This window comes from Cicer arietinum, chromosome 1, assembly GCF_000331145.2.
Source record: "Cicer arietinum cultivar CDC Frontier isolate Library 1 chromosome 1, Cicar.CDCFrontier_v2.0, whole genome shotgun sequence".
Lineage (NCBI taxonomy): Eukaryota > Viridiplantae > Streptophyta > Magnoliopsida > Fabales > Fabaceae > Cicer > Cicer arietinum.
In genome coordinates, this window is record NC_021160.2 from 1,103,902 (window position 1) to 1,130,949 (window position 27,048).

General features: G+C 34.3%; 5 protein-coding genes across 8 annotated transcripts in view; 4 read left to right on the forward strand and 1 right to left on the reverse strand.

The window, feature by feature from the left end:
* The first annotated feature begins 994 nt into the window (after positions 1–994).
* LOC101490191 (protein EXORDIUM-like 2) lies at positions 995–2,251 on the forward strand. The gene has a single exon (XM_004485536.4). The coding sequence runs from the start codon at positions 1,106–1,108 to the stop codon at positions 2,021–2,023; it is 918 nt and encodes a 305-aa protein (XP_004485593.1). The 5' UTR covers positions 995–1,105; the 3' UTR covers positions 2,024–2,251.
* Positions 2,252–3,283: 1,032 nt separating this feature from the next.
* On the reverse strand, positions 3,284–8,561 carry LOC101490513 (phospho-2-dehydro-3-deoxyheptonate aldolase 2, chloroplastic-like). The gene is made up of 5 exons (XM_004485537.4): positions 8,032–8,561; positions 6,984–7,261; positions 5,859–6,135; positions 5,327–5,572; positions 3,284–3,838 (listed from the first exon to the last, which is right to left on the reverse strand). Exons 1-5 carry the CDS (start codon positions 8,482–8,484, stop codon positions 3,590–3,592), a joined length of 1,503 nt encoding a protein of 500 aa, XP_004485594.1. The 5' UTR covers positions 8,485–8,561; the 3' UTR covers positions 3,284–3,589.
* A 1,953-nt stretch (positions 8,562–10,514) lies between these two features.
* LOC101490836 (uncharacterized) lies at positions 10,515–15,805 on the forward strand. The gene is made up of 2 exons (XM_004485538.4): positions 10,515–14,557; positions 15,503–15,805. Exon 1 carries the CDS (start codon positions 10,641–10,643, stop codon positions 14,406–14,408), a length of 3,768 nt encoding a protein of 1,255 aa, XP_004485595.1. The 5' UTR covers positions 10,515–10,640; the 3' UTR covers positions 14,409–14,557; positions 15,503–15,805.
* A 1,662-nt stretch (positions 15,806–17,467) lies between these two features.
* LOC101491158 (tRNA (cytosine(38)-C(5))-methyltransferase 2) lies at positions 17,468–21,473 on the forward strand. 2 transcript variants are annotated; one of them, XM_004485539.4, is made up of 10 exons: positions 17,468–17,640; positions 17,723–17,833; positions 18,617–18,710; positions 18,793–18,911; positions 19,012–19,134; positions 19,487–19,832; positions 19,968–20,062; positions 20,632–20,694; positions 20,849–20,913; positions 21,090–21,473. In XM_004485539.4, exons 1-10 carry the CDS (start codon positions 17,587–17,589, stop codon positions 21,163–21,165), a joined length of 1,146 nt encoding a protein of 381 aa, XP_004485596.1. In that variant the 5' UTR covers positions 17,468–17,586; the 3' UTR covers positions 21,166–21,473. The 2 variants fall into 2 exon arrangements, with proteins under 2 accessions (XP_004485596.1, XP_004485597.1); XM_004485540.4 differs by having other exon boundaries at positions 17,536–17,640; positions 18,801–18,911.
* Positions 21,474–23,143: 1,670 nt separating this feature from the next.
* Positions 23,144–27,048, forward strand: part of LOC101503431 (probable DNA helicase MCM9) — a 10,859-nt gene continuing 6,954 nt past the window's right edge. The window contains exons 1-7 of one of the 3 annotated variants that reach the window (XM_073366397.1): positions 23,144–23,376; positions 23,475–23,577; positions 23,847–23,952; positions 24,042–24,180; positions 24,825–24,891; positions 25,240–25,414; positions 26,373–26,472. In XM_073366397.1, coding sequence (XP_073222498.1) covers positions 23,252–23,376; positions 23,475–23,577; positions 23,847–23,952; positions 24,042–24,180; positions 24,825–24,891; positions 25,240–25,414; positions 26,373–26,472 — 815 coding nt within the window. In that variant the 5' untranslated portion in view covers positions 23,144–23,251. The remainder of the gene's footprint in view (positions 23,377–23,474; positions 23,578–23,846; positions 23,953–24,041; positions 24,181–24,824; positions 24,892–25,239; positions 25,415–26,372; positions 26,473–27,048) is intronic. The other 2 variants (XM_073366413.1, XM_004486189.4) reach the window with 2 other exon arrangements.

A 27,048-nucleotide genomic window follows, 5' to 3' on the forward strand; every position in this document is an offset into this window, starting at 1 on the left:
AAATTTGATAGTATAGACACTTTTTGACAACATATATCATATATGTTTAAAAATCCAATGTTTTCTTTTTTTATCACTTTATTTATCTCTGTGTAGACACAATTAACTTATATTTGAAACAGTGTTACGTATTTAATGTCAAAAAGTGTTGACATGTCATTTCTCTTGTTATATAAGCTAGTTTTTCATTTTTATTATTAATTATTTTTAATTATTAAATATATCAATATGGTAAGCATAAAAAAAATTGAAACTTTAACAAAAAATTACTAATAAATAGGACCAGAACATTTACAAAATAAATACATATGATTTTCTTTGTTTATACATATGACACCGACAATAATCCTTCCATATTACCTAATATAAAAAAATGATGAAATATGTATTTGATTTTATAGTAATTAAAATTAATTTTAGTTAAAAATAAAATAAAAATAAAATAATTAATGTCTTTATATATTTATTATAAAATTTAAAATTTATACTTGAACTCAAAAAACCTACCAATTTTAATTTTAAATTAAAATGAACTCTATAAATAAAATTCATTTTACTTGATATAACAAAACCATATCAAAATTAATTATACATATTAAAAAATAATTTTCTTCCTCTAAATTTAAAACCAAATATAGTAAGAGATATTTAAGTGAATACGGTATACTCAAGTATATTGTAGAGCAAAAGCAATAGTACTACTATTAGAATTTGTATTTGTATAGTGTATAGTATTTATGTTATTATTGCTTATTAGGAACTCAATGCAAATGGCATTTGAGAAGCCGTGGTGGGTGGGTCTCCGTCCGGTCAATCCAATACAGTGAGTATTAGTAGCATCATTTCGTGCACGCGCGGCTTCAGACTAGTTTCTATATGGCAACGAATCAAAAACATCCACGTGTACTTTTATGATGTTGACGCCTTTCCCCTTACAGCTGTCTCCTATCCCACGGTATTATAAATACCACCCCTCCTATCTCATCTCATTCGTGTCCTTTCTTCACACATTTATTCACTCTCTCTCTTAAACCATAATCCTAAATCCTAACACAATTATTTTATTTTATTTTTATTAAATTAAGAGTTTATTACAAAAAGAAATATGGTTTGCAATTACCAGGTTGCCATGATTTGGTGTGCTCTATTAGTGGTGCTAGTAGAAATGTTTAACCCTTCAATGGGAGCACTAGTAGAACAGCAACCGTTGATTCTAAAATATCACAACGGTCAGCTCCTAAAAGGCCGCATCACCGTTAATCTTTTATGGTACGGTAGCTTCACGCCAATCCAACGCTCCATAATCGTGGACTTCATAAACTCCCTCAGCTCCTCCACTACAGTCCCACTTCCCTCCGTGGCATCTTGGTGGAAGACCACGGAGAACTACAAAGGAGGATCAGGATCCTCTGTGCTAGTCGTAGGGAAACAAATTCTACACCCGAGTTATTCACTCGGAAAGTATTTAAAAGGAACACAACTTCTCTCACTCGCTTCCACTTTTAATAACCCCTCCAATGCTATCAATGTTATTCTAACCGCTAAGGAAGTTGCTGTTGAAGATTTTTGTAGTCGATGTGGGACCCACGGCTCCATTAGGCCCGTTAATGGAAAGAACCGAACCGCCTATGTTTGGGTTGGTGATTCGGAGGCCCAATGTCCAGGTCAATGCGCGTGGCCCTTTCACCAGCCCATTTACGGCCCACAAACACCGCCGTTAGTTTCTCCCAACAACGACGTTGGAATTGACGGAATGATCATTAACCTTGCAACTCTATTGGCTGGTACTGTTACGAATCCGTTTAATAACGGTTACTTTCAAGGTCCTGCAACGGCGCCGTTAGAAGCCGTTTCGGCTTGTACTGGAGTGTTCGGCAGTGGGGCGTATCCGGGTTATCCGGGTCGGGTTATAGTGGATAAGGTCACGGGTGCGAGCTATAATGCGCATGGGGTGAACGGGAGGAAGTATTTGTTGCCGGCAATGTGGGACCCGCAGACGTCGAGTTGTAGAACGCTGGTGTGAGTGAAGATGATGGAGGTGGCTCGCAAAGATGCTTTTGTCGTTTAGTTTGACGTGTAAATTCTTTTTCTGTGAAGTCTGAATGGGAAGAACCATATTCTAAATATGGATAAACGTAAACAATGGAAAAAGAAATAATATCATTGTACTACTATTTATTTATGGATATATCATGTACTATGTCTATTTTTCTTCTAAATTTATTTTAAAAAACGGATGGTTGAGATCGGACTTCAAAGTGTTTTTTCTTTCTTAGTACTTGCCTTGGAATTATGAGAAATTATTTATACATTCTTTGCAGCGTCATTGTATTATATCATATTATTATGCTATCGGTATTTTCATATACTAATCTGAATTAAGGAGTAGGTGGATATTTTTTTTAAAAATAGGAGTGGGTGATATTGGTGAAATGAAATTATTAAAAGGCGAATGGCGTATAGAATTATGGAGAGGAAGCATGAAAAGTGCAAAGAAGCTATACTTCAAACTTTATTAATATTAAAATAAAGATAAAGTGTGTCCTAACTAAGTCATCACATTATTTTTTTATCCACCACAGAAAGGGCACCTAATGTATATTTTTAATCATGTATTGTTGATTTGAATATTTCTTTCTCATGTCTTATCTCCTCATTTTATGGATATGACTAACTAATATCCCAATAATTTGATTTTATATATGGTGAGCAAACACACCGTTGTGGCTTAGTATCCAGCAGCAGCCTATCAAGAATGAATGACGGGTGAATATCGTGTGCCATAAAACACTAAATAAATATTGTCCTTTATTTTAGTATTTTTAAGTGGACATCCTCCGATGTATTGTATAATCTATCATCATAGAGTAAATTTTAATTCAACTAAAAAATATTGATATTATTAAACTAAATATTATATTTTATGTGAATCCGTAAGTTTCAATTCAACTAAAAAAGACTGATATTGTTAAACTAAATATTATATTTTAAATTTGAGAATATACAGTTGTATGTAAATCTTTTTATCATTACATTTAAAAAAAAAAATCATATATGAATCGCGGGATTGGGATAGGTTTGGTTGGCCTTTTAGGTTTTTTGGGTGAATACTACAATATTTTTTTTTTGTGTTTCGATCCATTAGATCATAATTAAAAAAAAATTATCGTCACTTCAAACTGCAACAAGTGTTAGCTCTTGTGTGCATAAAGTTTCTGAAATGGGATTCATTATACTTCGTATGGGAACTGTGATACCAAAAATGTGATTAGTAAACAGTAACTGAAAATGAATTTAACTTTGATGCATTATTATTATAACGATATATCTAAGTTTTTATTCATTACCGATTTCTCAAAACACAAATAGACACAATATCTCTCTCATCTGACCTACAAAACTTGCAAGAACCCACACCTACAGAGTTTTAACTCTCTTGTCACACTCAAATAGCAAAATTTAATGATGCAAACTATTTATGTTCTAAGACACTAGGTGGCGGGTGGCTCCAACATAAGTTCAGTGTCCATTGCAGACTTAAATATATATCTTACACTAATATTTCTGATCCAAAGGGAACTATTTTTCTCTAAATTCTGATTGAGTTAAGCCTTCTCTTGCGTAGTCTCTCTGCAATATTAAATGCAAGCTCAAGAGATTGAGAAGCATTAAGCCTTGGATCGCAATGAGTGTGGTAACGCGAACTCAAGTCGTCAAAAGTAATAGTCCGTGAGCCACCAACGCACTCAGTCACGTTCTGGCCGGTCATTTCCAAATGAACCCCTCCAGGGAAGCTTCCTTCTTGGTCGTGGACATCAAAGAATGCCCTCAATTCAGCCTATCATCAACAGGAACATTCAGGGATTACATTAATTTATGATCAATAGCAATAAAACCAACCTCAAAAGAGAACCAGATCTTGTGTGGATGACAATAAGGAAGCGCAAACATCATAATAATATAAAGAAGCACAAACAACAAAAGAAATTATAATAAGTTTGAAATAACAGTTATCACACTATTACGTGTGACATCCATATACTCCAGGACAAAGCAACAAAAGGACAGACACTATCAACAAAGTCAATCATTTGCTTTATCTTTCATTAAGCCAACAAAATCACAGATTCAGTAATTTTCCAATAAGTAGTCTCTTTAACTGGGATCCAGCCTATAGGCGGTCCAGTCAGGCAATCAGATCGGTTAAGCTATCAACTCGGTCGTAAATCAATTGAACCAGACAACACTGAAAAATCTCTTCTGGTTAGGAACCGCTGGAAATCAGGTTTGGCACAACTTTGGATTGAAAACATTCATTCAAGAATTAAAAGATGCAGAACCTGAGATTTGAGCCTCCGTACCTTTGCTCAAATTACCAGTTCATACGGCTCAACGGGTAACCCATTGGTTCGATCAATAATCCATTGACTCAATGCTCTGACCAGATCGACGACCGGCCTGGTTTTTAAAAGACTGCAATTTCAGACTTCTACCACCACCAGAACCAGAAGTTCCTACTACGAGTTATGTAGACGAGGGTTTGGGTAATTTGGAACTATATCGAGATTCATGCTGTGGGATCATGGTGGACTGTATGGTTTATAAATTATTCATCCTTTACCTTGAGACAAGGTAAAACTTCAGGTGCGGAGTATTGGTCGATAAGTAACCTCTTTACAATTAGTTAATTAGTTAGTGGGTTATGGACGTAATTAGGATAAATAATGCATGTTACCTATGAATAAGAGGAGAGACTGAGAGAGTGGGTATCTAGTCATTTGAGTGCATTGGCCTTTGGGCATTTGAGAGGTGCAGGCTCAAGTTTGAAATTCATACTGTAAAAAAGGGATTCTTCCCTAGTTCTTTCTAATAAAGATATTGGTTCCTACCATTTTTCATGTGAGTGGACTTTATAGTAAGTTTGATGAAATTTCAGGGTTAGGAAAATCTTCTTTGAAATTCATATTTGAAAGCTGCGACCAGCCACCAAATAAAAGCGAAAGTATTCCAATAACAAGTGTTCAGCAGAAATAGGTATTCTGTGAGTATGAGAAAACACAAAGACCGCCAAAACAACCACCTATGCAAAAAGTGCACTGTTTCCTTAAATTGTGAAAGATTTAAGGGCTAAACTGCATGATCTAGAAAGCATATCAGCAACATGAATGTTTTTGTTTCACTGGAATATAAAAAAAATTATCTATTCTAAACCGTATTTTTATGCCATTTGTGTATTGTGTAAATTTTTTGAATATAAAAAACACAAACACACAATACGGAGAGAAAGAGAGAGGAGAAAGAAGAACCAAGTAGAAGTGAGAATTACCCTTATCGAATCAAAAGACCGAGTTTTGAGTCCAGATGGAGCTTTAATGGTGTTCCCGTGCATGGGATCACTAACCCAAGTGACAATTTGACCAGCTCTGCGAACTGCTCTGATAAGATGTGGAAGCTTCACTCGCATATTCTCAGCTCCCATTCTTACAATTACTGTAATTCTTCCAGCCTTGTTTTTAGGGTTCAGAATATCTATCAGCTTAACAAGTTCATTTGGATCCATCTTATCACTAACCTGAAAACCAAGTAGCCATTTAGTATCAGCAAAAAATTTGTCAGAAATGAAGTATATATCGCCAACAAAACCAAGCCCTTCAAATAGGATTGTAGTTTAGGAAGTTCAAATTTTTTTTTAATAAATAGTTCTACCTTCTTACCCGTGTCAATCATACGCAGCAGTAATTTTGACAATCACATCAAAAGTAATTTTATACAAAATAATAAATCATATAAAAAGTAATTTGATGTAGCAACATAGCCAAACATATGAAGGACACAAGCAAGGATCGCTATATATGCACCTTGATGCCAAGTGGATTAGCAACACCTCTCAAGAATTCAACATGAGCACCATCAAGTTGGCGGGTACGTTCCCCAACCCATAGCATGTGAGCTGAGCAATCATAATAAAGCCCAGAAGTAGAATCCTCCCTAGTAAGTGCTTGTTCATAAGGGAGAAGCAAACACTCATGGGAGGTCCAAAAGTTTGTAGTAGCCATGATTGGATGATCAGGTGTAAGTCCAGCACAACTCATGAATCCAAGAGCCTCATCCACTCGATGCGCCAATTCACGGTACCTATTGGCCCACACCAAAAATAACCGATGCGTTAGAAGTTGAGAAATTGCAAAGAGAATTTCAAGAATAAGCATATTACTTGCAGAAAGCACATAAGAAATTACTAAAGCATAACAACTAGTATTTAAATTTACTTATTAGGGATCACAGATCACTACAGAAAATTGGAGCACTTGAATTTTAACACTGTTTTGAAGGGAAACTAAAGTAAAAACACAATACTAATAAATAAAATCCCATGCCAATTTTTTCTCAGTAATGTTACTTCCAAACAGCATGAGTGACGAGACATGTGCCAGGGGAGAATATGTCTTATTATAGTATCTCGTATTCAGTCCATACAATGCAACTAACTAATCGTAATAAAGTGTTAATTTGGGTAAACCTTTCAATAAGTACTTACAGGAAACAAAAAAGTGATTATGTGATTATGAGTGTTCTATACAATAATGCAGTATGAGTTACTCTCAATATCGGTACAAGCTCTGATAAATACCTATGTTGGTTGAAAAACTCTCGCAAACTATAGGCTAATCAAAACTAGGCCATGTCTTCAACTTTAGTTCATTCCTTTCCTTTTATACTAATTTTTTATTTTCTCCCTACTTATTTGAGTAATTTCATCCTAAAGTCCCTATAAATTTGAAAGCAAGAAGAAATAATCTAAATTTTTCTCGAATTCCATTCCCTCTTTTGGTACACCCTTTGTCTTTCACTATCTTTTGAGCAACATGGAAATAGTCACTAGAAATTTCAACATGATCCATCCAAACCATTTCAAATAAACAAGAATATAAATGAACAAACACTAATGAGACAAAATCCAAAAATCAGTTTAAAAAATGCACCTGTCTCCCTGTTCACTACGCTCCATGAAATCAAGATTCCACTGGTTGACCCTTTGCATGGCAGCATAACCTCCGGTGGCAAACGACCGCAAGAGGTTGAGAGTAGCCACAGACTGGAGGTAGGCTCTTACCATTCTCTGTGGATCTGGAGTTCTAGATGCTGCATCAAATGCATCGCCATTCACATTGTCACCCCTGTAACTTGGCAGCTTCACTCCATTTTTCTCCTCAAATGGATCTGATCTCGGCTTTGCAAACTGACCCGCCATTCTCCCCACCTATTTCATTCACCATAAATCCAATCCAACACCATAGTATAATTATGTCATTCTCAATCACCATATATAAAATAAAATTCTAAACCAATATGAGAAATAATATTTTGACACAAATTTGATATCAAATTTCAACATCAATTTGGATGGTTAACACAATCAAGGATTAACCACGTTCAATTGAAGATTAACGAATATAAGAAGGTGTCGCAACTCATTAATCATCCACCAAACAAAATTAACAGCAATTTTGAATATCATTAACCAAAATTTCCGACAGTTCAAATATACATAAACTCATTAATTAACCATGCAAATTGTATTCAAATACACATGATTTTCAAATTTTCAAATTTTCAAATATACATGATATTCATTAACTATGATATGTGCTCAATTATACACTTGAATTACGTTCAAAATTGTGGTTAACTAAATTCAGTGGATGGTTAATGAGTTGTTGAGACCTTAATTAACCACACATTTCATGTGTATTAACCATCCAAGTTGACGTCGAGAAATTTGATGTCAAATATGTTTGTCAAAATAACACAACTCGATCAACAAAGGGAAAAAAAGTAAGATTTTAAAATGCCCAATTCAAGATATCAAATTCAAATAACTATAGCTAATAGCATATAATAATCAGATATCAAATTCCAATTCAAGATATATTAATATTATTAACAAATAATCGATCAACAACAAAAAAACTATATTTTCATTTGATGATAATCGTGGTCAGAGAGAGGAATGAGGATAAAGATTTGAACCTTAATAACAGGCATTTGAGCACCAAACATAAGAACAACACCCATTTGAAGAATAACACGAAAAGTATCACGAATATAATTAGCACTAAATTCCTTGAAGCTCTCAGCACAATCACCACCTTGGAGGAGAAAAGCGTTACCCATAGAAGCTTGAGCGAGTTTCTCCTCAAGAATTCTAGCCTCTCCTGCAAAAACAATAGGTGGGAAAGTGGAAAGGGTTTGAAGGACTTGATGAAACTCATTCTGATCTGGATATTCAGGAAGTTGCAGTGCTTTCTTAGTCTTCCAACTATCTATTTTCCATGTCGTGTTTGATGTTAATTGGGAACTCGTCGCTGTTGAGTTTGAACCTTCTGTAGAACTCGCGAAGATAACGGATCTGCGTCGGTGGTGGTGGTGATGAATTAACGGAGAAGGTGTCAACCTGATTAGGGATGTTGAAGACAGAGCCATTTTTTATTCTCTGTTCTATTCAATCAGATAAGAGTGAAAATATATGAGATTGAGCCACAAATTCTTTTTTTTTTTTATGCGTATCTCACGGACACGATTCACGTATATAGAAAAATCATTATTACTGTGGATTTTTATTTAATTTTAAAGTATTTAATTAATTTATTGAATATATACCAGATACTTTAAGAATATTTCGCACAAATATATTTTATGAAAGTCAATAGTATAAAAAGGCGGGACAAGTTTTTTAGAATATTATTAGAGATGTTCATGTTCAACTTAAAGATGATGTTGTAATTGGAAAAATTGTCTCTTTAATAAACTACATTTGGAAACCAAGTTTTTTTATGGATTATCGTATTGGGTTTAAGAGAAAGTCAAATGTGTTTTTTAAATTGTTGACTATTGTATAAAGTTAATATTAATTTTATATTATTTCAACGATTATTTTGGTGATATCCTAACACATAGCCTTTGTCTACTTAAATGTGTGTTATATTAATAAAAAATTATTAATATAAATGTCATTTTCAAATTTTAATATAATATTAATTATTTTTTACAATTATACCATTTAATTATTCGTGTATATTACTTTTAAAATATTAATTTAATTTTGTCCTTGTCCCTAATTATAACTACTATTTAAAAAAAAATTATCACACTATTTCAATTTATTAGACACATTTATTATTATTATTTCCAAATATAGATATGTTATTAGTAGTATAAATTTATCTTTGAATATGAAAAATCAATCAAATTGAATGCATTTAAATACAAATGTTATTTTATAAATATTAACACATTAACTACCCTATCAATGTTTCTTAATAAATAAATAAAATCTTATATTAAAAAATAGAAATAATATAATAGTGAAAAATATATTAATAACTAATAAAAATAACCCAATACAATGATTATTATTTTTGTTCTAATTATTATACTATTTAATTTATAAATAAAAACTTAAAAAATATTTATTTTGAAACGGATAAAATACATTAAAAATGAGGAAGCAGTCAAAACAAAGAAGATGCATGTCAATTAACTTTATAGATAGAGAATAATAGAAAACATGTAGAACGATATTACTTGGCACACCATGAAGGAAGGTTATGGCTTGTAATTGCTCAATTCCATACATCACAACACTTTAGTTTAATTTTTTCAATGATTTTTTATCCAAGAATCACCTATTTATAGATTAAGAACTCAATGATGTACAAACATCTTTGCAACCATGTGTCGATCAAATAGATAAAAACAATATATGAAACTATTAGATTGTAAAATAACGGGGTTCCCCTGAATTTCTATCACATAAATTTAGTAAAATTAAAATATTTGATTTGTGATGTACCAATCTATTATAACACAACAAAATATAATAAAGTTATGATAATACTGAAATTAAAATTTTCTTAATATGCACTTCAATAGCATTTAATGTCAAACATAGATTTAATAATTGAAGAAAATTTCATAAAATCATTCCTACATTATACTAAGTAAAATTAACAAAAACTTATTCATTCAAAAATAAAATAAAAGTCTATTTTGTAGTTTAATACAATACACTACAGTATTATTGAATATCTTGTGTTTATCGTTGTTAACTTTGTATAATAAACTATAGTTTTATTGCTTAAGCTTGTGTTTCTTGTTACACATACTCATCAACTTCTTCTTATTAATAATTATGGCATTAATAAATAATAATTTTATTTTAACATTATCATATTTATTTTTAAAATTTTGTTCTCTCTAATTTTTCAAAATACCAATAAAGTTGTATGAGTTGTGTAGAATGTAATTACATTTCTAAATAGTAATTTCTATTAAATAAACAAACAATTTTTTGTTATCATGGTTTGAATTTCTTGAAATTTTATGTTTTTTAAAAATGTTGAGGTTTAGGGTTTCTTCATAAGTAAGCATAGCCCACTTGAATTAATATGTACCCAGTCATTACTGGACCGGACCCAAAAATCCAATTCCTAATAAGTCGGTTTATGCTAAATTCTTACAAAAGAGATAAAATAAAATCTATTTTCTTCTTTCTTCATTCATTTCTCTACTCTAAAGAATCGCGAAATCAATCAAAATCTCAAAATCCCTAGTTAGGGTTTTGAAACAGAACCAGAACCATGGATTCAACAGACCCTGAGATTGCGAAGACGCAAGAAGAGAGGAAGAAGATGGAGCAACAACTCGCTTCTCTCACTTCCCTAACCTTCGACACTGATCTCTATGGCGCAAGTGACAAAGGTTCTTACCACACTTCAATTCCAGCTAACGAAGACGAAGAGAATCCCGATGCCATGGAAAACGAAGCTGTTCGCAAAATTTCATCCATCACCGGTCACAAATCTGTATTGAAAGACATTCCCTCCGCCGACAACGATGCCGCCGATTCCGGTTTCCGAAAACCTCAAAGAATAATCGACCGTGAAGATGATTACCGTAGGCGTAGGTTGAACCAAATACTTTCGCCGGATAGAAACGATCCTTTTACAGCTGGAGAGAAGACGCCGGATCCATCGGTGAGAACTTATGCCGATGTGATGAGAGAGGAAGCGTTGAAGAGAGAGAAAGAGGAAACGTTGAGAGCTATTTCGAAGAAGAAGAAGGAAGAGGAAGAGGCTGCTAAGGCTGCTCCGGAGAAATCGCAGCAGCAGAAGAGGAGGAATAGGTGGGACCAGTCTCAGGATGAAGGTGGTGCGAAGAAGGTTAAAACTTCTGATTGGGATGCACCGGATACGACGCCGGGACGGTGGGATGCCACACCGACACCGGGGAGAGTGATTGATGCTACTCCGGGGAGGAGGAATAGGTGGGATGAGACACCAACACCTGGTAGATTGGTGGATTCTGATGCTACTCCTGGTGGTGTTACCCCTGGTGCTACACCTGGTGCAACTGCTTGGGACGCTACTCCTAAGCTTTCTGGAATGGCTACTCCAACTCCTAAGAGACAAAGATCAAGGTGGGATGAAACGCCTGCTACTATGGGAAGTGCAACTCCATTACCCGGTGCTACACCTGCTGCTGCTTATACACCTGGTGTAACACCTGTTGGTGGAATTGAATTGGCTACTCCAACTCCTGGTGCTTTACAGGGTTCGTTTACGCCGGAGCAGTATAATTTGTTGAGGTGGGAGAGGGATATTGAAGAGAGGAATCGTCCTTTGACCGATGAAGAACTTGATGCTATGTTTCCACAAGAAGGGTATAAGGTTTTGGACCCACCTGCTTCTTATGTGCCTATCAGGACACCTGCAAGGAAGCTTCTTGCAACTCCTACTCCATTGGGGACTCCTCTTTATCAAATACCTGAAGAGAATCGTGGTCAGCAGTTTGATGTTCCCAAGGAAGCTCCTGGTGGTTTGCCTTTTATGAAACCTGAGGATTATCAGTATTTTGGGGCTTTGTTGAATGAAGAAAATGAAGAGGAGTTGTCGCCGGATGAGCAGAAAGAGAGGAAGATTATGAAGCTTTTGCTTAAAGTGAAGAATGGTACCCCGCCACAGAGGAAAACTGCTTTGAGGCAGCTGACTGATAAGGCGAGAGAATTTGGGGCTGGACCTTTGTTTAACAGGATTCTGCCGTTGCTCATGCAGCCTACTCTGGAGGACCAGGAGAGGCATCTTTTGGTTAAGGTAATTGATAGGGTTCTTTATAAGTTGGATGAGTTGGTTCGTCCTTATGTGCATAAGATTCTTGTTGTTATTGAGCCGCTTTTGATTGATGAAGATTATTATGCCCGTGTGGAGGGGAGGGAAATAATTTCTAACTTGAGTAAAGCGGCTGGACTGGCCACTATGATCGCTGCCATGCGGCCTGATATTGATAACATTGATGAATATGTTAGAAATACTACAGCGAGAGCTTTCAGTGTTGTTGCATCTGCCCTCGGTATTCCTGCTTTGTTGCCCTTCTTGAAGGCTGTTTGTCAGAGTAAGAAATCATGGCAAGCTCGACACACAGGTATTAAGATTGTGCAGCAGATTGCAATTTTAATTGGATGTGCTGTTTTGCCCCATCTGAGATCACTTGTGGAGATTATAGAGCACGGTTTGAATGATGAGAATCAGAAGGTGAGAACGATCACTGCGTTATCTCTTGCTGCTCTTGCAGAGGCTGCTGCTCCTTATGGTATTGAAAGTTTTGACTCAGTGTTGAAGCCACTGTGGAAGGGTATCAGGCAACACCGTGGGAAGGTGCTGGCTGCATTTCTGAAGGCAATTGGATTTATCATCCCGTTGATGGAAGCCTTATATGCCAGCTATTATACTAAGGAAGTCATGCTTATTTTGATTCGGGAGTTTCAGTCACCCGATGAAGAAATGAAGAAAATTGTTCTGAAAGTGGTGAAGCAGTGTGTGAGCACTGAGGGTGTGGAAGCTGAATATATTAGAAATGATATCCTCCCTGAGTTTTTCAGAAACTTCTGGGTTAGGAGGATGGCTTTGGATAGAAGAAACTACAAACAACTTGTGGAGACGACCGTTGAGATAGCAAACAAGGTCGGTGTTGCTGATATCGTTGGTAGGATTGTCGAAGATCTTAAAGATGAGAGTGAACCTTATAGGCGAATGGTCATGGAAACTATTGAGAAGGTGGTCACTAACTTGGGATCCTCTGATATAGATGCAAGGTTGGAAGAGCTTTTGATCGATGGTATTCTTTATGCCTTCCAAGAGCAGACCAGTGACGATGCTAATGTGATGCTTAATGGGTTTGGTGCCGTTGTAAACTCGCTTGGGCAGAGAGTAAAACCATATCTTCCTCAGATTTGTGGTACCATCAAGTGGAGGTTAAACAATAAGAGTGCAAAAGTGAGGCAGCAAGCGGCGGACCTCATATCGAGGATTGCTGTTGTCATGAAGCAGTGCCATGAGGAACAATTGATGGGTCATCTTGGTGTTGTGTTGTATGAATATTTGGGAGAAGAGTATCCGGAAGTTCTAGGTTCAATTTTGGGTGCTCTGAAGTCGATTGTTAATGTTATCGGTATGACGAAGATGACTCCACCTATTAAAGATTTGCTTCCCAGGTTGACTCCAATTTTGAAGAATAGGCATGAGAAAGTCCAGGAGAACTGTATTGACCTTGTAGGTAGGATTGCTGATCGTGGGGCTGAGTTTGTACCTGCCAGAGAATGGATGAGGATCTGTTTTGAGCTTCTTGAGATGCTTAAGGCCCACAAGAAGGGAATTCGTAGAGCAACAGTGAACACTTTCGGATATATTGCCAAAGCCATCGGACCACAGGATGTCCTGGCAACTCTATTGAATAATCTCAAGGTGCAGGAGAGGCAGAATCGTGTATGCACAACTGTGGCCATTGCAATAGTTGCTGAAACATGTTCACCCTTCACAGTTTTGCCGGCATTGATGAATGAGTATCGTGTGCCAGAGCTTAATGTGCAAAATGGTGTGCTCAAGTCTCTATCCTTCCTCTTTGAGTATATTGGTGAAATGGGAAAGGACTACATCTACGCCGTGACTCCTTTGCTTGAAGATGCTCTTATGGATAGGGATTTGGTTCATAGGCAGACAGCTGCTTCTGCGGTGAAGCACATGGCGCTGGGAGTGGCTGGTTTGGGTTGTGAGGATGCGCTAGTCCACTTGCTGAACTATGTATGGCCAAACATATTTGAAACTTCTCCACATGTGATAAATGCTGTGATGGAAGCCATTGAAGGGATGAGGGTTGCCTTGGGGGCTGCTGTTGTTCTTAATTACTGTCTCCAAGGGCTGTTCCACCCTGCCCGGAAAGTTAGGGAGGTGTATTGGAAGATTTATAACTCACTGTATATTGGAGCTCAGGATGCTCTTGTAGCAGCATACCCTTCACTAGAGGATGAGCAGAACAACGTTTACAGTAGAGCAGAGTTGATGATGTTTATTTAGATTGCATTTTAGACATGAGAACTTTTGCTAGTTATTTTACAGTTTTTGGTGATGTCCATATCAGCAGTATTGCATGATTGTTAAAACTTATACATCCTGAATACAGTTCTCTGTGATTGAACCACTGTACTACAATCGACAATGGATGGGTAAGTTTGCTTCCTCTTTTCTTGTGCGAAAAAGTTCTCACGTGCCATGCTTTATTTTGTTTATCTAAAATTGAATGACTAGAATCTGTGTATGAAATAGCTTGTTTGTCATTTTGATTTGATAGCATAGAGTTAGATATGTAATTAGGAGAAAAAGGAACTGAATTTGGAATGTTATTTTAATGGCCTCTTTGATGCAGCATTTGGTTCATTTTGATTTGTGTTAAATATGGTCCCTGCTTTATTGGCCCTAGGGTTTGATGAATAGACCTCAATAGTGGTTCATTTTTGTTTGGGAGTTAATAGGCAAATGGAGAAATTCTTCACCTAATTTAGATGAGTGTTTTTTGAGAGGATGAGAGGAAAATAATTACAACTAATACCAAAAAAAGCCATCTTCTACATAAGTCTTAAGCAAAAGCTTAGTTTACAGCAAACATGAATCCACTGCAACTGCTTGAACTATACATAAGGATGAATCCAAATTTGTGAGTGCAACATGAGTTTTAGAAGAAATATATCGAACATATTTTATTGCCTCTAACTTGGAGTCATCAATGCAAAATCCAAGTAGGTAAACTTAGATCCAAACTATAGAGTCTAACTAATTTGATCGACATGTTCAACGTATGAATAAGAGGATTTTGCCAACCAAGTTTATTCAATGGAAGAAGTCTTTGGAGAATAAGTTTTCCTTGAAGCATGTTTTTTTTTCCTTCAGATTTTAAGTGTTAAACAATTATGGAAGTTTTCAAAAATGTCAAAGTGAAGAAGACAGACAATATGAGGACGAGTTATTTCATTCTAAACAAGTGTTACTTAACTTTTTGTATACTTGTCAAATTTTAGGAAATTCAATGTCCGTTTCTCTTGTGTTTGACATTATAGACACATGTCAAATGAAGGTTGTGTAAGAACTCACGCTTGTTTCTCTCTTGTGATCAGATTCAGGATCTCCTTGGTGTAGGCAGTGGTATTCAGGTGAACCATATTAACTGCGAGGCTGACCAAGTTGAGGATGATTTTGCCAAGTTAGATTTGGATATGATAGAGTCTACTAATTTTTTGATGTATGCCCTTCTTTTTGGACAATGTAATGTGAACTATAATTGTGCATCACTTGCCTCCACAGAACTATTACTAGCCATGTAGAAAGTCAAGTATGTTACTTTAGTGATCACTTGAAATAATTCTAGTTTAATTTCTCTGTACTCATATCCTGTATGTAAATCATTTGATTTTCTTTCATTCGTCGTGCTGAAGTTACTCTTGTCAGAGTATTTATTTACGTGCAACTTAATTGTTCTTATTTAAGAATTCTTAAAATAATTTAGCACTCTTTATTTTGTTTTGGGGAAGACAAAGTGACAGTTAGTGGGGACACTAGCTACCAAGTAGGATATTAACGTTATGTAGGTTGTTGGTAAATGTCCAATCCAAAATGTTATTGCAAAAGGTCAAATTGACCTGATTGCAGTTGCTCAACTAGTAGTAGATATAAGCATTGAAGATCTCTGTAATTAGGGGTGTCTACCAGAAGGACTTAGGTGGCTTCAAGGGGTTAAAATCTCGCCCATGGAAATTAATTAGAAACACGATAAATTGTAATTTTGTACTATTTTTTGAAGAAAAACTCATTTGTACGCCACCAAAGACGACGTTCCATTTGGATCCAAAAGTAGTAGTCAGATTCGATAAGTTTATGTGAATCCATTCGTGCCTATTTGTAATATTTTTTGCAACGAACAATTATGCCTCTCGGCAAAATAGATTTATACATATATCTAATTATTATTTAAATAGTTTTATACATATATCTAACTATTATTTTAGTATGTAAAGAAGCTGAAAAGAAATCAAGAATCTTTTTCGATTGGTTAACGAAAAGAAAAAAATTAAGTAGAATCCACTATTTTATATAATCTCTTCGTTGTAGAAAAGAAAAATTAATTTTTTAAATATGTTACATTTATGCTGCTAATTACTTATATCCATTGCTACTTTTTAGGGGCATTTTCATATTTAATAATTAAATTTTTTCTCTTCTTCATTTCTTCTATTTTCTCTTATATCAAATAATATATTAAATTAAGATTTTTCCTATCTTCCTTTTTACAACCAATCACACCTTAGCATTATATTTGTTAAAATAGTTTTACAAAAATAAAAATAAGAGAGAGATAAGAGAAAAATGAGAAATTTTAGGTGACAATACCACAAACAAAATTATTTCATAAGGCTTGACTAGACTTGTTGGGTAGAAAGAAACTAACAATTGTATTTTTCTTATGTTATGCTGTCCTCAAACATTAATTAACAATTGTATTTTTCTTATGTTATGCCCTCCTCAAACATTAATTTTCTCACATTATCGTTTGTTGGTTTTTTAATACAAACAAAAACATCATACGTTGAGAAATAATTTAAATGAAAAATAAAAATTAGAAGGAAATCTAATTATATATATTTTTTTATTAAAATTTTTTTAGCTCACAATTTTATGATTGCAAGTCTAATTTCTTACTAAATCAATTTTTGAGCTCACAATTTTATGAATGTAAGTCTAACTTCTTACTAAAAGCATTTTCAAAGATACGTGTCGTCCGCCAGTATAATAATGTAAAATTTAGTTTTTTGTGAGTTTATAGTTGGAGGTTACCTTTTTTTTAATCAATTTACGTATAATAATAAATATATTATGGTTAGTGGTGAACCCTATCTAATAAATCATGAGTTCATCGTTGAATAAAAAATAAATAAGTTATTTCAAGATGATTTGACATGGTGGACCTCATTTTAAGTTCACCGTTGGAAATGTTCTGACTAAGTCAATTTCCATTGACGAAATATAATTATATTAAACCTTAATATATATTTATTATATATTATTAAAAATATAGTAATTTCATTAAATAAACAAAAATTAAACAGTTGAAACGTAAAATTGAAACAAAAAGAGACGCAACAACACAGAGAGTGTAAGTGTTGGAAGTGATTTTGATTATTGGAGGCAACACGGCAGCAACGGAATGGGGAAAGAGGTTCAGAGAGTTCTCGAGTTCTACAGCGGAATCGGCGGCATGGTAATTTGCACCCAACACAAACCCTTATTCTTCTTAATTGCAATTTGCAAATTCAAATTCAATTTCTGTTTTGTTTTGTTAGAGATACTCGCTGATGAAGGCCCAAGTTAACGCGCAAGTCATCGAAGCATTTGAAATCAATAACATAGCAAATGATGTTTATCAACATAACTTTTCTCATCGTCCTTATCAGGTATTGTATTGTCAGTTATGTATTGTTATCTTATAGTTAGTTTTCTGTATTCATGAATTGTGATCAGATGGTTATTGTAAAAAAAAGGGTTTTACTCATTAAAGACAACCCATGCTCTAATTTCATGTCGGAGGCCATGTTTGGATAAACAACTCTTATAGCATAAGCACAAGCAGTTATTATATAAATTCTTATGCATAAGCCATTCCTACAACAAAAGATAAAATAAGGGCAAACTCATTTCATATTATCTGTAAGCTGTTTTCATAAGCTATAAGCTGGAAAGGTGATGGAAATAAGCTGAAAATAGTTTTTGGGTATGCCACTAGTTGTTTCCATAAGCTCTCTCGAATAGTCTCACAATAGCTTATGTCTAGAGATAAGTTCAAATAAGTCAATTCAAACATACCCGTAGTAAGGCTGAAGAAAAGGATGACTCGTTATGCGTCTAGTGGTGACAGGCGTAAGTCTTATCTTGTATTTACGACTTTAGCTGATGTGCAGCGAGTGGAAGCTGATATAAGCTTAGTTTAAACAGCTCTTCTAAAACACCACAAACTTCCCCCCCCCCCCCTTCATTTCATCTTGTTGTTGGTCAATAATCATTGTGGAGTTTGGTCTTCAAAAACCCCCCAAACCCCCCCCCCCCCCCTTCATTTCATCTTGTTGTTGGTCAATAATCATTGTGGAGTTTGGCTTTACCATCATTGGTAGATTGCGTGAATTTATTAAATGTTTGTGTTGATCTACCTGATTGGGATTTATTTGTGTTGGCTGATTTAGGGAAATATTCAATGCCTAACTGCTGCTGATCTAGACAAATATGGTGCTGATGCATGGCTTCTTTCTCCTCCTTGCCAACCTTACACGCGACAAGGTGGATTTTTCTTCTTCTCGTCCTATGATAAATTATTTACCTAATTCTGTAAGCAAAATGTTGCTCAATAATCTTGTGTTAGGTCTCCAGAAGGACACTGGTGATGCACGGGCTTTTTCTTTTCTTCAGATTCTTGAGCTCATCCCATTCTTGTTGCAGCCTCCAAATATGTTATTTGTTGAAAATGTAGTTGGATTCGAGGTTTGTCTTGTTCAATTCAACTTGTTGACTAAGACCCTAAATAAGTTTCACGAATGGTTTATTCTATTCATTAATTATTTTGTGTTCTTTCTGGCTACAGACATCTGATACACATGCAAAACTGATTGAAATACTGGAAAAAACAAATTTTATCACCCAAGAGTTCATTCTGAGCCCTTTGCAGTTCGGAATCCCATATTCTAGGCCTCGTTATTTTTGTCTGGTGGGTATTCTTCTACCTTAGAAAGTTAGAATATTCTTTTCTTCTGAAGTGTAATTGAGTTGGTGACGGGCAATATGCTTTGAGATATGTTCATATAGTTGTTATCCTCTTTTTATTGCTACTGGCTCTTTAATTGCACTTTAGTATCATAGGAAAAGTTATTGTTGATTACTTGATTTTCAAGTTGTGTTAATAATGGCTTATTCCACATTTCGCAGATGGTGAAGACAAAAGTAGATTTAGTTATTCTAATATCTTTAACTAGGATTCTTGCTAGTTGAAGCTTTAAACCTTTTGGCTTATAAGTGTGCAATTATTGACTTGAACCGTTGAACATGTATAATTTTTTCAGGCCAAGAGAAAACCATCATCTTTTCTAAATGAATCTGTGAATCACCAGCTGATTCAATCTCCAAGACCATTATTTGAGCATTTTAATACAGTTGCTAAGGAAGATGATTTATCACTAGAGGACAGGCAAAACTTGCTGCAGTCATGTCAACCTATTGAGAAATTTCTCGTATTAAAGAATTCCAGCAACGATACAAATGTTGAATCTGCAGCTTCAACGACTGGTCTATCTAATGATTCTAATGACACTTCTAGAACTTCAGGGAATGATAGCAATCATGAATATGACTCTTTAGACAAGTATTACGTCCAACCAAGCTTGTTAGAGCGGTGGGGAAGTGCTTTGGGTATCCTTGCCCCATTAATTTGTTTTGAGCATATTTAAATCACTTTGCTAGAACTTACAACCCTATTTATTCCCATGAAACAATAATGCTTCAATAATATTCTCTCTTGATCCCCATTTCCTTAAAAGAGCTTAGATGTTGTTTATCCGGATTCAAAGCGCTGCTGCTGTTTTACGAAAAGTTATTACAGATATGTGAAGGGAACTGGCTCTCTTTTGGCTACTGTTCAGGTTGGGATTCTTAAGAGAAGTCTTTTTTTATCATATGGTTTGATGTATTATAATATGACATAACACTGCAATTCATTTATCTCTTTGAAGCACTCAAATGCTATTCTGTGCTTTATAATCATCCTTGATGTCTTATGTTTGATTGCTGTTCACAGTTGTGACTTTGAAAGGTTAAATTAATAATACAAACTCTGGAATGACTACCTGTTGGGTGTTACAAATTTCTCCATATTAGGCATAAAACATGCAGTTTTCAATATGAATTTGGATATAATACTATTATGATGATACAGCTGAATATGTTTGTTCCCATTCACTTTTTCAAACCACAATGTAGTGTCAGTTTTTTCCCTTTTATGAAGAATAGTATAACCACAAGGACAGTACACAGATATTTGTTTCAAAATGATCTTTTTCTGTGTGGGGGGCAGTTTTATTTGGAAATAAAGTCAAAATAACAGGTTAACTATTCATGGGTTTCTTAAAATAAATTTTGAATAACTGTTCGACTCTCACAACTATGGAACTAGTCTCAGTCTTTGCTATCCTGACTCAATTTGAATGTGCAGCCAATGAAGAGGGACAAAACATCACTCAAGGAGCAGGGTCTTAGATATTTTACACCGAGAGAGGTTAGTGGACTTTCTTTATTCTCAGCATGCACTCTTGTAAGTCTGTGTCTATGGTGTGCACATGCTTGCGCATGAATGCACGTGTCTATAAAATTATTGTTTTGATTTCAAGCAGTATTACTAATTTAGAAGGCATTTGTCATCCTGTAACTAGGTTGCAAACCTGCATTCTTTTCCCGAAGGTTTTGAGTTTCCAGAGCACATTAGTCTCAAACAACGGTATGACATTTTGTTGGCTTAAAGAATTGCATTCCTATGTAGAATGGTTGTCGTTGTAATTTAAAAGATTCTTTACTTTGCATGATTAATTATTCGGTTTGGTGAGTGCTGATTTATATTGGCATTTGTACAATTATTTTGTTTTTGTAACGTTAATAGTCTTCTTTCTTATACAGGTATGCATTGCTAGGGAACAGTTTAAGCATAGCAGTTGTTGCTCCCTTACTTCAGTATCTTTTCACCGATGCTTAGTGATTTTTCATTTACAAATATTCATTCATTCAACAGAAGAAGATGCTTTCTCTTGCTATCATGCATCAATAGTGAGATCATGTAACACTGCTGTGAGTTTGAATATTTTCACTGCTGAATTCTGTGACCATTCTTTTTAACATTTATTACTATTAGGTGAGAGTGCGAAAAATGTAATTTGAAGTTTGTACCATGTATCTTGCAGAGTAAAGGATAGGATCTGGTTACATATTTGTATTAAGAATAATGTATTAATGAGTACACTGTCATGCTGATAATTTATAATGCACAATTGAAAGTAAGCAAAACTAAGCTACGCATCTTTGTATGTTGGATAAAATTAAGTTGCGCACCGACAAGAAATGAGTAATGGAGGACGATTAAAAAGAAATACACCAAGACGTATTTGTTGTGGAGTAGATATCCTCACAATTTCTTAGATGAAATTGCCATGGACATCTCCATTACTATAACGTTGATGCATAGATGTCCAATGCCCAATAACTAAAGTAACGGACATTTCCATTTCTTTTAAAAAATGGAGTCACGATGGCCTAACAGGAAACAACAGTTCTGTGTAATTCATGTGCCGGTTGGCCTCATTCCCACTACCTCTAGAACATATTTTATTTATTTTAATTTGATTGTGAGTGAATAATGTCATGAGATTTATTTCATATATTATGTGCACTTCTTGATACAAGGGTATGTGTGATGATGAAAAGGAGGTCAGATGTAATGCAATGTTGGTTGTGGGTGTTTCCTGTTGAGTTCATGGCTTCATATGGTGGTGTACATGCATATGTTTTGTTGCACAACAAAAATCTTACTTTGGTTTTTATTCCTAAAAAATTTAATATCAATATTTTCGTCTTTATTGTTGGGATGTACGTCGAGTGCTTCTATGAAATATAAGGTGGCCTATCCTCATTTGTTAGCCTTTAGTAAGCGACTCCTAAAAAAATCTTGAACTCCAAAATCACTTTTATTTATCTGTCCTAAAATGAATGTTTAGAGGCAAGAAATAATGATTTAAGATAGAAGGAATAAAAATCAAATTTTTTATGGGATCAAAACTGTAAATAATAAAATGTCTGAAATATCGAGCTTTTACTTAATGTGTGAAATAGAATAGATTTAATTTGTATGCGTGATAAAATAAAGATATTTTACATCGTAAGTTAATCATAATTGTTTTATTATTAAAATTGTTTGATTTTTATCATAATTATTATTAAAGTCACATATATATGAACGATTGTGATAAGTTTACTGAGTAAATTTTTTTACATTGAACATAACAATTATACTCATAACAGAAAAACACAAATATTCCATTTCAATTTTTTTTAAGCGCAAATACATATTGTGTTTTTAATTGATTATATTTAAGAGTTTATTTGACATATATTCTTAGTGTAAAAAAATTTACACGTGTATTTACTCATATTTTATCATATAAATATTTTAAGAACTACTTTTAATTGTTATTTTTTGACTTTTTATACGTACCAAGATAATAAGTAAAATTTGCTACTTTTGATACTTTTATTTTTCTACAATATCTTTAATAATTTATCATCTCATTTTATATATTTCATTCTCTACAATAAATAGTTAAAAATATTATTGACAAATCAACAATTAATATTGCATTAAACTTTAAAAACAATGATTAAATATGAATAATTTTCTCCCTATAAATGTGATAGTTAAAAAGGAATTAAAAGAGTAATTCAATAAAGGAGCATAATAGTAAACTATAATTAGATGTACATGGCACTTTTTTACACTCAAAATATACACGAATTAAATTCTATAATTAACATAGACTCTTAAACAAAAATGATATTTTGACAACATATTTTCAACAATAATTCATGTAACTAATAGAACTTAGTACGTGATTAATTATATTTAATAAATGTTTAATGAATATGTAAAAAAAATAATACAAGGCAACTTTAGAAAAAAATATGAGAATTACTTTGTTGAGGCATGTTGTTACGAGTTGACACAGAATCCGCGCCACATATATTGATTTCCCGCCCAAACCTGACATTCTCCGGCGAAGGAAAGAAGCACCATGGACACCGCCGCCGCCAATCCATTGGAACCAATGGCCACCTATCTTGTTCGCCGCCATCCCATCCAGCTCCGCTCCATTGCTTCTTCTCCAGATTCCAATCTTCATTTTCCTCTCCACATCGAGTACTACTCCTCCATTTCTTCTTTACTACTGCTATATTAATTAACCCTAACCCTAACTCTAACTCTAGCTCTCTGTTTTCTATCTATCTATTGTTTAGCTTCGCAGAGTTGATGGAGTATGATCCTCGCATTGCTCGCCTCATCTTTTCCCAACCCGATACCTACCTCCAACTATTCGATGATGCTGCTCTTTGGGCTCATGTATCACGCATCTCTCTCACTTCCATTTACTCTTTCACTTTTTCTTATTTATTTCGAAATAAATAAGTTTTATTTTAATACATTTTCGTTGTAATAAATTTTACTTTGTCAAAAAATCACAAACAATCATATGTGTGATTTTAGAAGGAACTATAATTAAAATCAAAGTTTTTAATAATCTAACAATTATGAGTTAAATCCTAAATAAATAATTGAACTAGAAAAAAGAATGGAAGCTTGACTTGTGTTTGCGTTTTTGCTGATGGTAGAGAATCGTATTAGCAGAAATGGCTGCTGACGAAAAGAACAATGTGGTCGAGAAAAAATTCATTCACGTTCGCATTAATGTCAATGGTTCTCCCCTTGAATGTCCTGGTTTGTTTCTGCTCACCACTTGTTTGTAACAATTCCTCATTATCGACCCTTATGTCAAATTCTCACTGATAATTATGTGATTCAATTAGAGACTTTTCCGAGCATAGGACGTGTTCGGGTGCAGCACCGTGGAATTCTCCTCACTCTCAAAGGGATAGTAATCAGGTCTGGTTCAATCAAAATGCATGAAGGAGAGAGGAAATACATGTGCCACAAATGCAAAAGCAGGTGCATGCCTTCTCCTTTTACCCTTTTTCCCTCCTGTATGATTTATAGGGAAAGGATATCATCTGTTAATCTCTCTTGGCGAGGGTTTATTGCTCTGTTGGGAAAGGATATCATTAGTTAATTTATAGGGAAAGGATATCATTAGTTAATGATTTTGTTGTTGACTTGTTGTACTACAGTCATCAGTAACTATTATTCAGTCTGCAGTAATTTGCATAAATTTTATAGTGAAATGTGGATTGTATCAAAGGCCAAACTCCTATTAGGATAGTTGAGACCTTTATTTTACCTTGGTAGATATGCAGAGTTGTTGGGAATTTAAATTATCTCTTGAAGACCATAATCAGTTATATGAGGGACAACCTGGGAACATGAAATGCATGCAGCATGTGCTGTTATGAAGGAGGTGCTTGAATAAAAATGATTGTTACTAATAACTCTAATTGTTGTATACTTATAAAGCTGTACTATTTGGTACTACCGTATGGTACTGAGTAATTAAATGCTTATAATCATATTTTATGAGCTTATATGAATCTGGTTGTTCACTTATGTACAATCACAACTTGGTAACGTTATCTGTTTTATGCCCATGTACCCAATAATACATTTGTTGATTACCAATTAACAAATAATTTGTGCAGCTTCACAGTTTATCCTGAGGTGGAAGCTCGAAACTCCATATCATTACCTTCATTTTGCCCAAGTCAGGTATCTTTTGCATCTTGAGTTTGAAATCCCATGTTTTCTCAATTTAGGTATCCTTGAACATTTGTTCCTGTAACATTACCAAAAAGTAAAAAAATAAAAAATCGTGATTGCAATTTTGCTTGCTTACTACTGTAAAGTTTATTGCTATAAGTTGGGGAATTAGTAGTTCAATCTCTTCTTTAATCCACAAATTTGCTAGGGAAGCTTAAAATTTTATTTTTGGATTTTTATCTTTTGAATATTTATATTCTCATTTTATATAATCTGATTTACTCTATTAATATACTTAAACTGGTACAATCTATCCTCTTTCATTTGGTTATGTTTGTTTGTTGTTCTTCACGGCAGAAGTCAAAGCCCTGTGGAGGCACAAAATTTCAGTATGTAGAGAATACTATAGTGTGCCATGATTATCAGGAGATAAAAATCCAAGAAAGTACACAGGTTCTAGGTGTTGGTGCAATTCCTCGTTCAATTCTTGTCATCTTGAAGGATGACCTTGTTGATGTTGTTAAAGCTGGAGGTATTTTTCCCTCAAATTTTCATCTTATTCTTGAAACTATTTTATGACCTAGACATAATATTTTAACATGTGGCCTGTTCTAGGTTCATTAATAGTGAAAATCACAAGCAAGTTTCTGCTAAATACTTTTTATCCGTCGTGGTTCTTTAAAAATCTAATCCATAGAGTTTTGCTTTCCTAAATAATGAATGGTGTGTATCCTAGGTTTATTTAATGAATGGTGTGTATCTGTTAAAGTTTCTCCCCTTCCATATTGGCCTTGCTGTTCTGTACATTGTATTCTTCCAAATTTTTACTAGAGTGGAGATAAGTTGTTGACATGTGGGCAATTTTCTTTTCCCATGCCGTGTTTTCAGGGTTCCAATGATACTATCAAGTGTTTTATTTTGGTAGGTCGAGAAAAAAAAACCTGATACTGTCAAGTGTTTGACATTATGAAAAATGATTTTGGGCAGTTACCAGAAAACAGAAAAATAAGTTTTGAGGAAGTAGTTCTTCTGAACTAAGATCTAATTGTAATGGCATATCCTTTTGTTAACAATGTCGATCAAGGAAACAAAATAACCTATTAGCCCCATTATAGAGGATAAGCACTATTTCTGTTTCTTCTAAAATAACTATGAAAATTGTGATGTAGATGAAGACATATTGAGCAATATATACCTACCTAGTAAAGATTGTTGAGCATCATGAATACATATAGAGGATAGGCATCATGAATTCATGCATGAACATAATGAGCAATATATACCACCAAGTAAAGATTGTTAGGTGAGGTGCAGGATACTACAACCTGAATTTAGAACAAGTTTTTGATGTTAGCTCAACCTAGTAGGATTTCAATATTTTGTCTCAGTGTAGCATGTCCACAGGGTATATGGGGCATGATGAATTTATAAATGCAACATTTATTGTTGGATGTTGATTATGAAGGACCTCAATTATTTCTTACTTGCAGATGATGTGATTGTCACTGGTCTCTTAACAGCAAGATGGTCTCCAGAGTTGAAGGATGTGCGCTGTGACCTTGATCCGGTATTAATAGCCAACAATGTAAGGTGAAAAAGAAGTTCTCTCTGTGTTTGCCTTTAAAGTAATTAAAAGAAAATAAAGTTTCCTTGTATTTGACATTTTGGTGCTCTTTATGGACAAGTTTGTGAAGTGAAAAGATATATTTGTTTATGCTTGTTCTAAATTATCCTCCTTTTAATAGCCAACAATATAATGTGAAAAAAGTTCTGTGTTTGCCGTTAAAGTAATTATAACAAAATAAAGATCGAAAATTTTGGTGCACTTTATGTAAAAGTTTGTCATGCGAAAAATATATTTGTTTATGTATGTTCCCAAGTCCCCAACATCATATAAAATATCATCTATTACAAAGGGTATTCAAGTAAATTTCATATTATGTTACTTGTCCTATCCATTGTCAGCCAAATAATATATAGAATAAAAATTGTGTTGTGATTGTGACTCAACTGTTTGCTGTGTATTTTTCTGCTTGTCTTGTTCATAGTGTGTATCAAACGCATTCTTAAAACTCTATCTGTCATCACTGCTGTGAAGGTAGATGAACTGAAACAGAAACAAGTAAGGATAAGCAGCACTTCAAGCACACCATTTATTCAATTCAT

Coding starts and splice junctions, on each gene's coding strand:
- LOC101490191 (XM_004485536.4), top strand. CDS start 1,106: ATGGTTTGCAATTACCAGGTTGCCATGATTTGGTGTGCTCTATTAGTG.
- LOC101490513 (XM_004485537.4), bottom strand. CDS start 8,484: ATGGCTCTGTCTTCAACATCCCTAATCAGGTTGACACCTTCTCCGTTA. Junction 6,136..6,983: donor CGTAGTGAACAGGGAGACAG/GTGCATTTTTTA, acceptor GTGGGCCAATAG/GTACCGTGAATTGGCGCATC. Junction 3,839..5,326: donor GGTCTTTTGATTCGATAAGG/GTAATTCTCACT, acceptor TGTTGATGATAG/GCTGAATTGAGGGCATTCTT.
- LOC101490836 (XM_004485538.4), top strand. CDS start 10,641: ATGGATTCAACAGACCCTGAGATTGCGAAGACGCAAGAAGAGAGGAAG.
- LOC101491158 (XM_004485539.4), top strand. CDS start 17,587: ATGGGGAAAGAGGTTCAGAGAGTTCTCGAGTTCTACAGCGGAATCGGC. Junction 19,833..19,967: donor GCGGTGGGGAAGTGCTTTGG/GTATCCTTGCCC, acceptor AAAAGAGCTTAG/ATGTTGTTTATCCGGATTCA. Junction 20,914..21,089: donor CACATTAGTCTCAAACAACG/GTATGACATTTT, acceptor TTTCTTATACAG/GTATGCATTGCTAGGGAACA.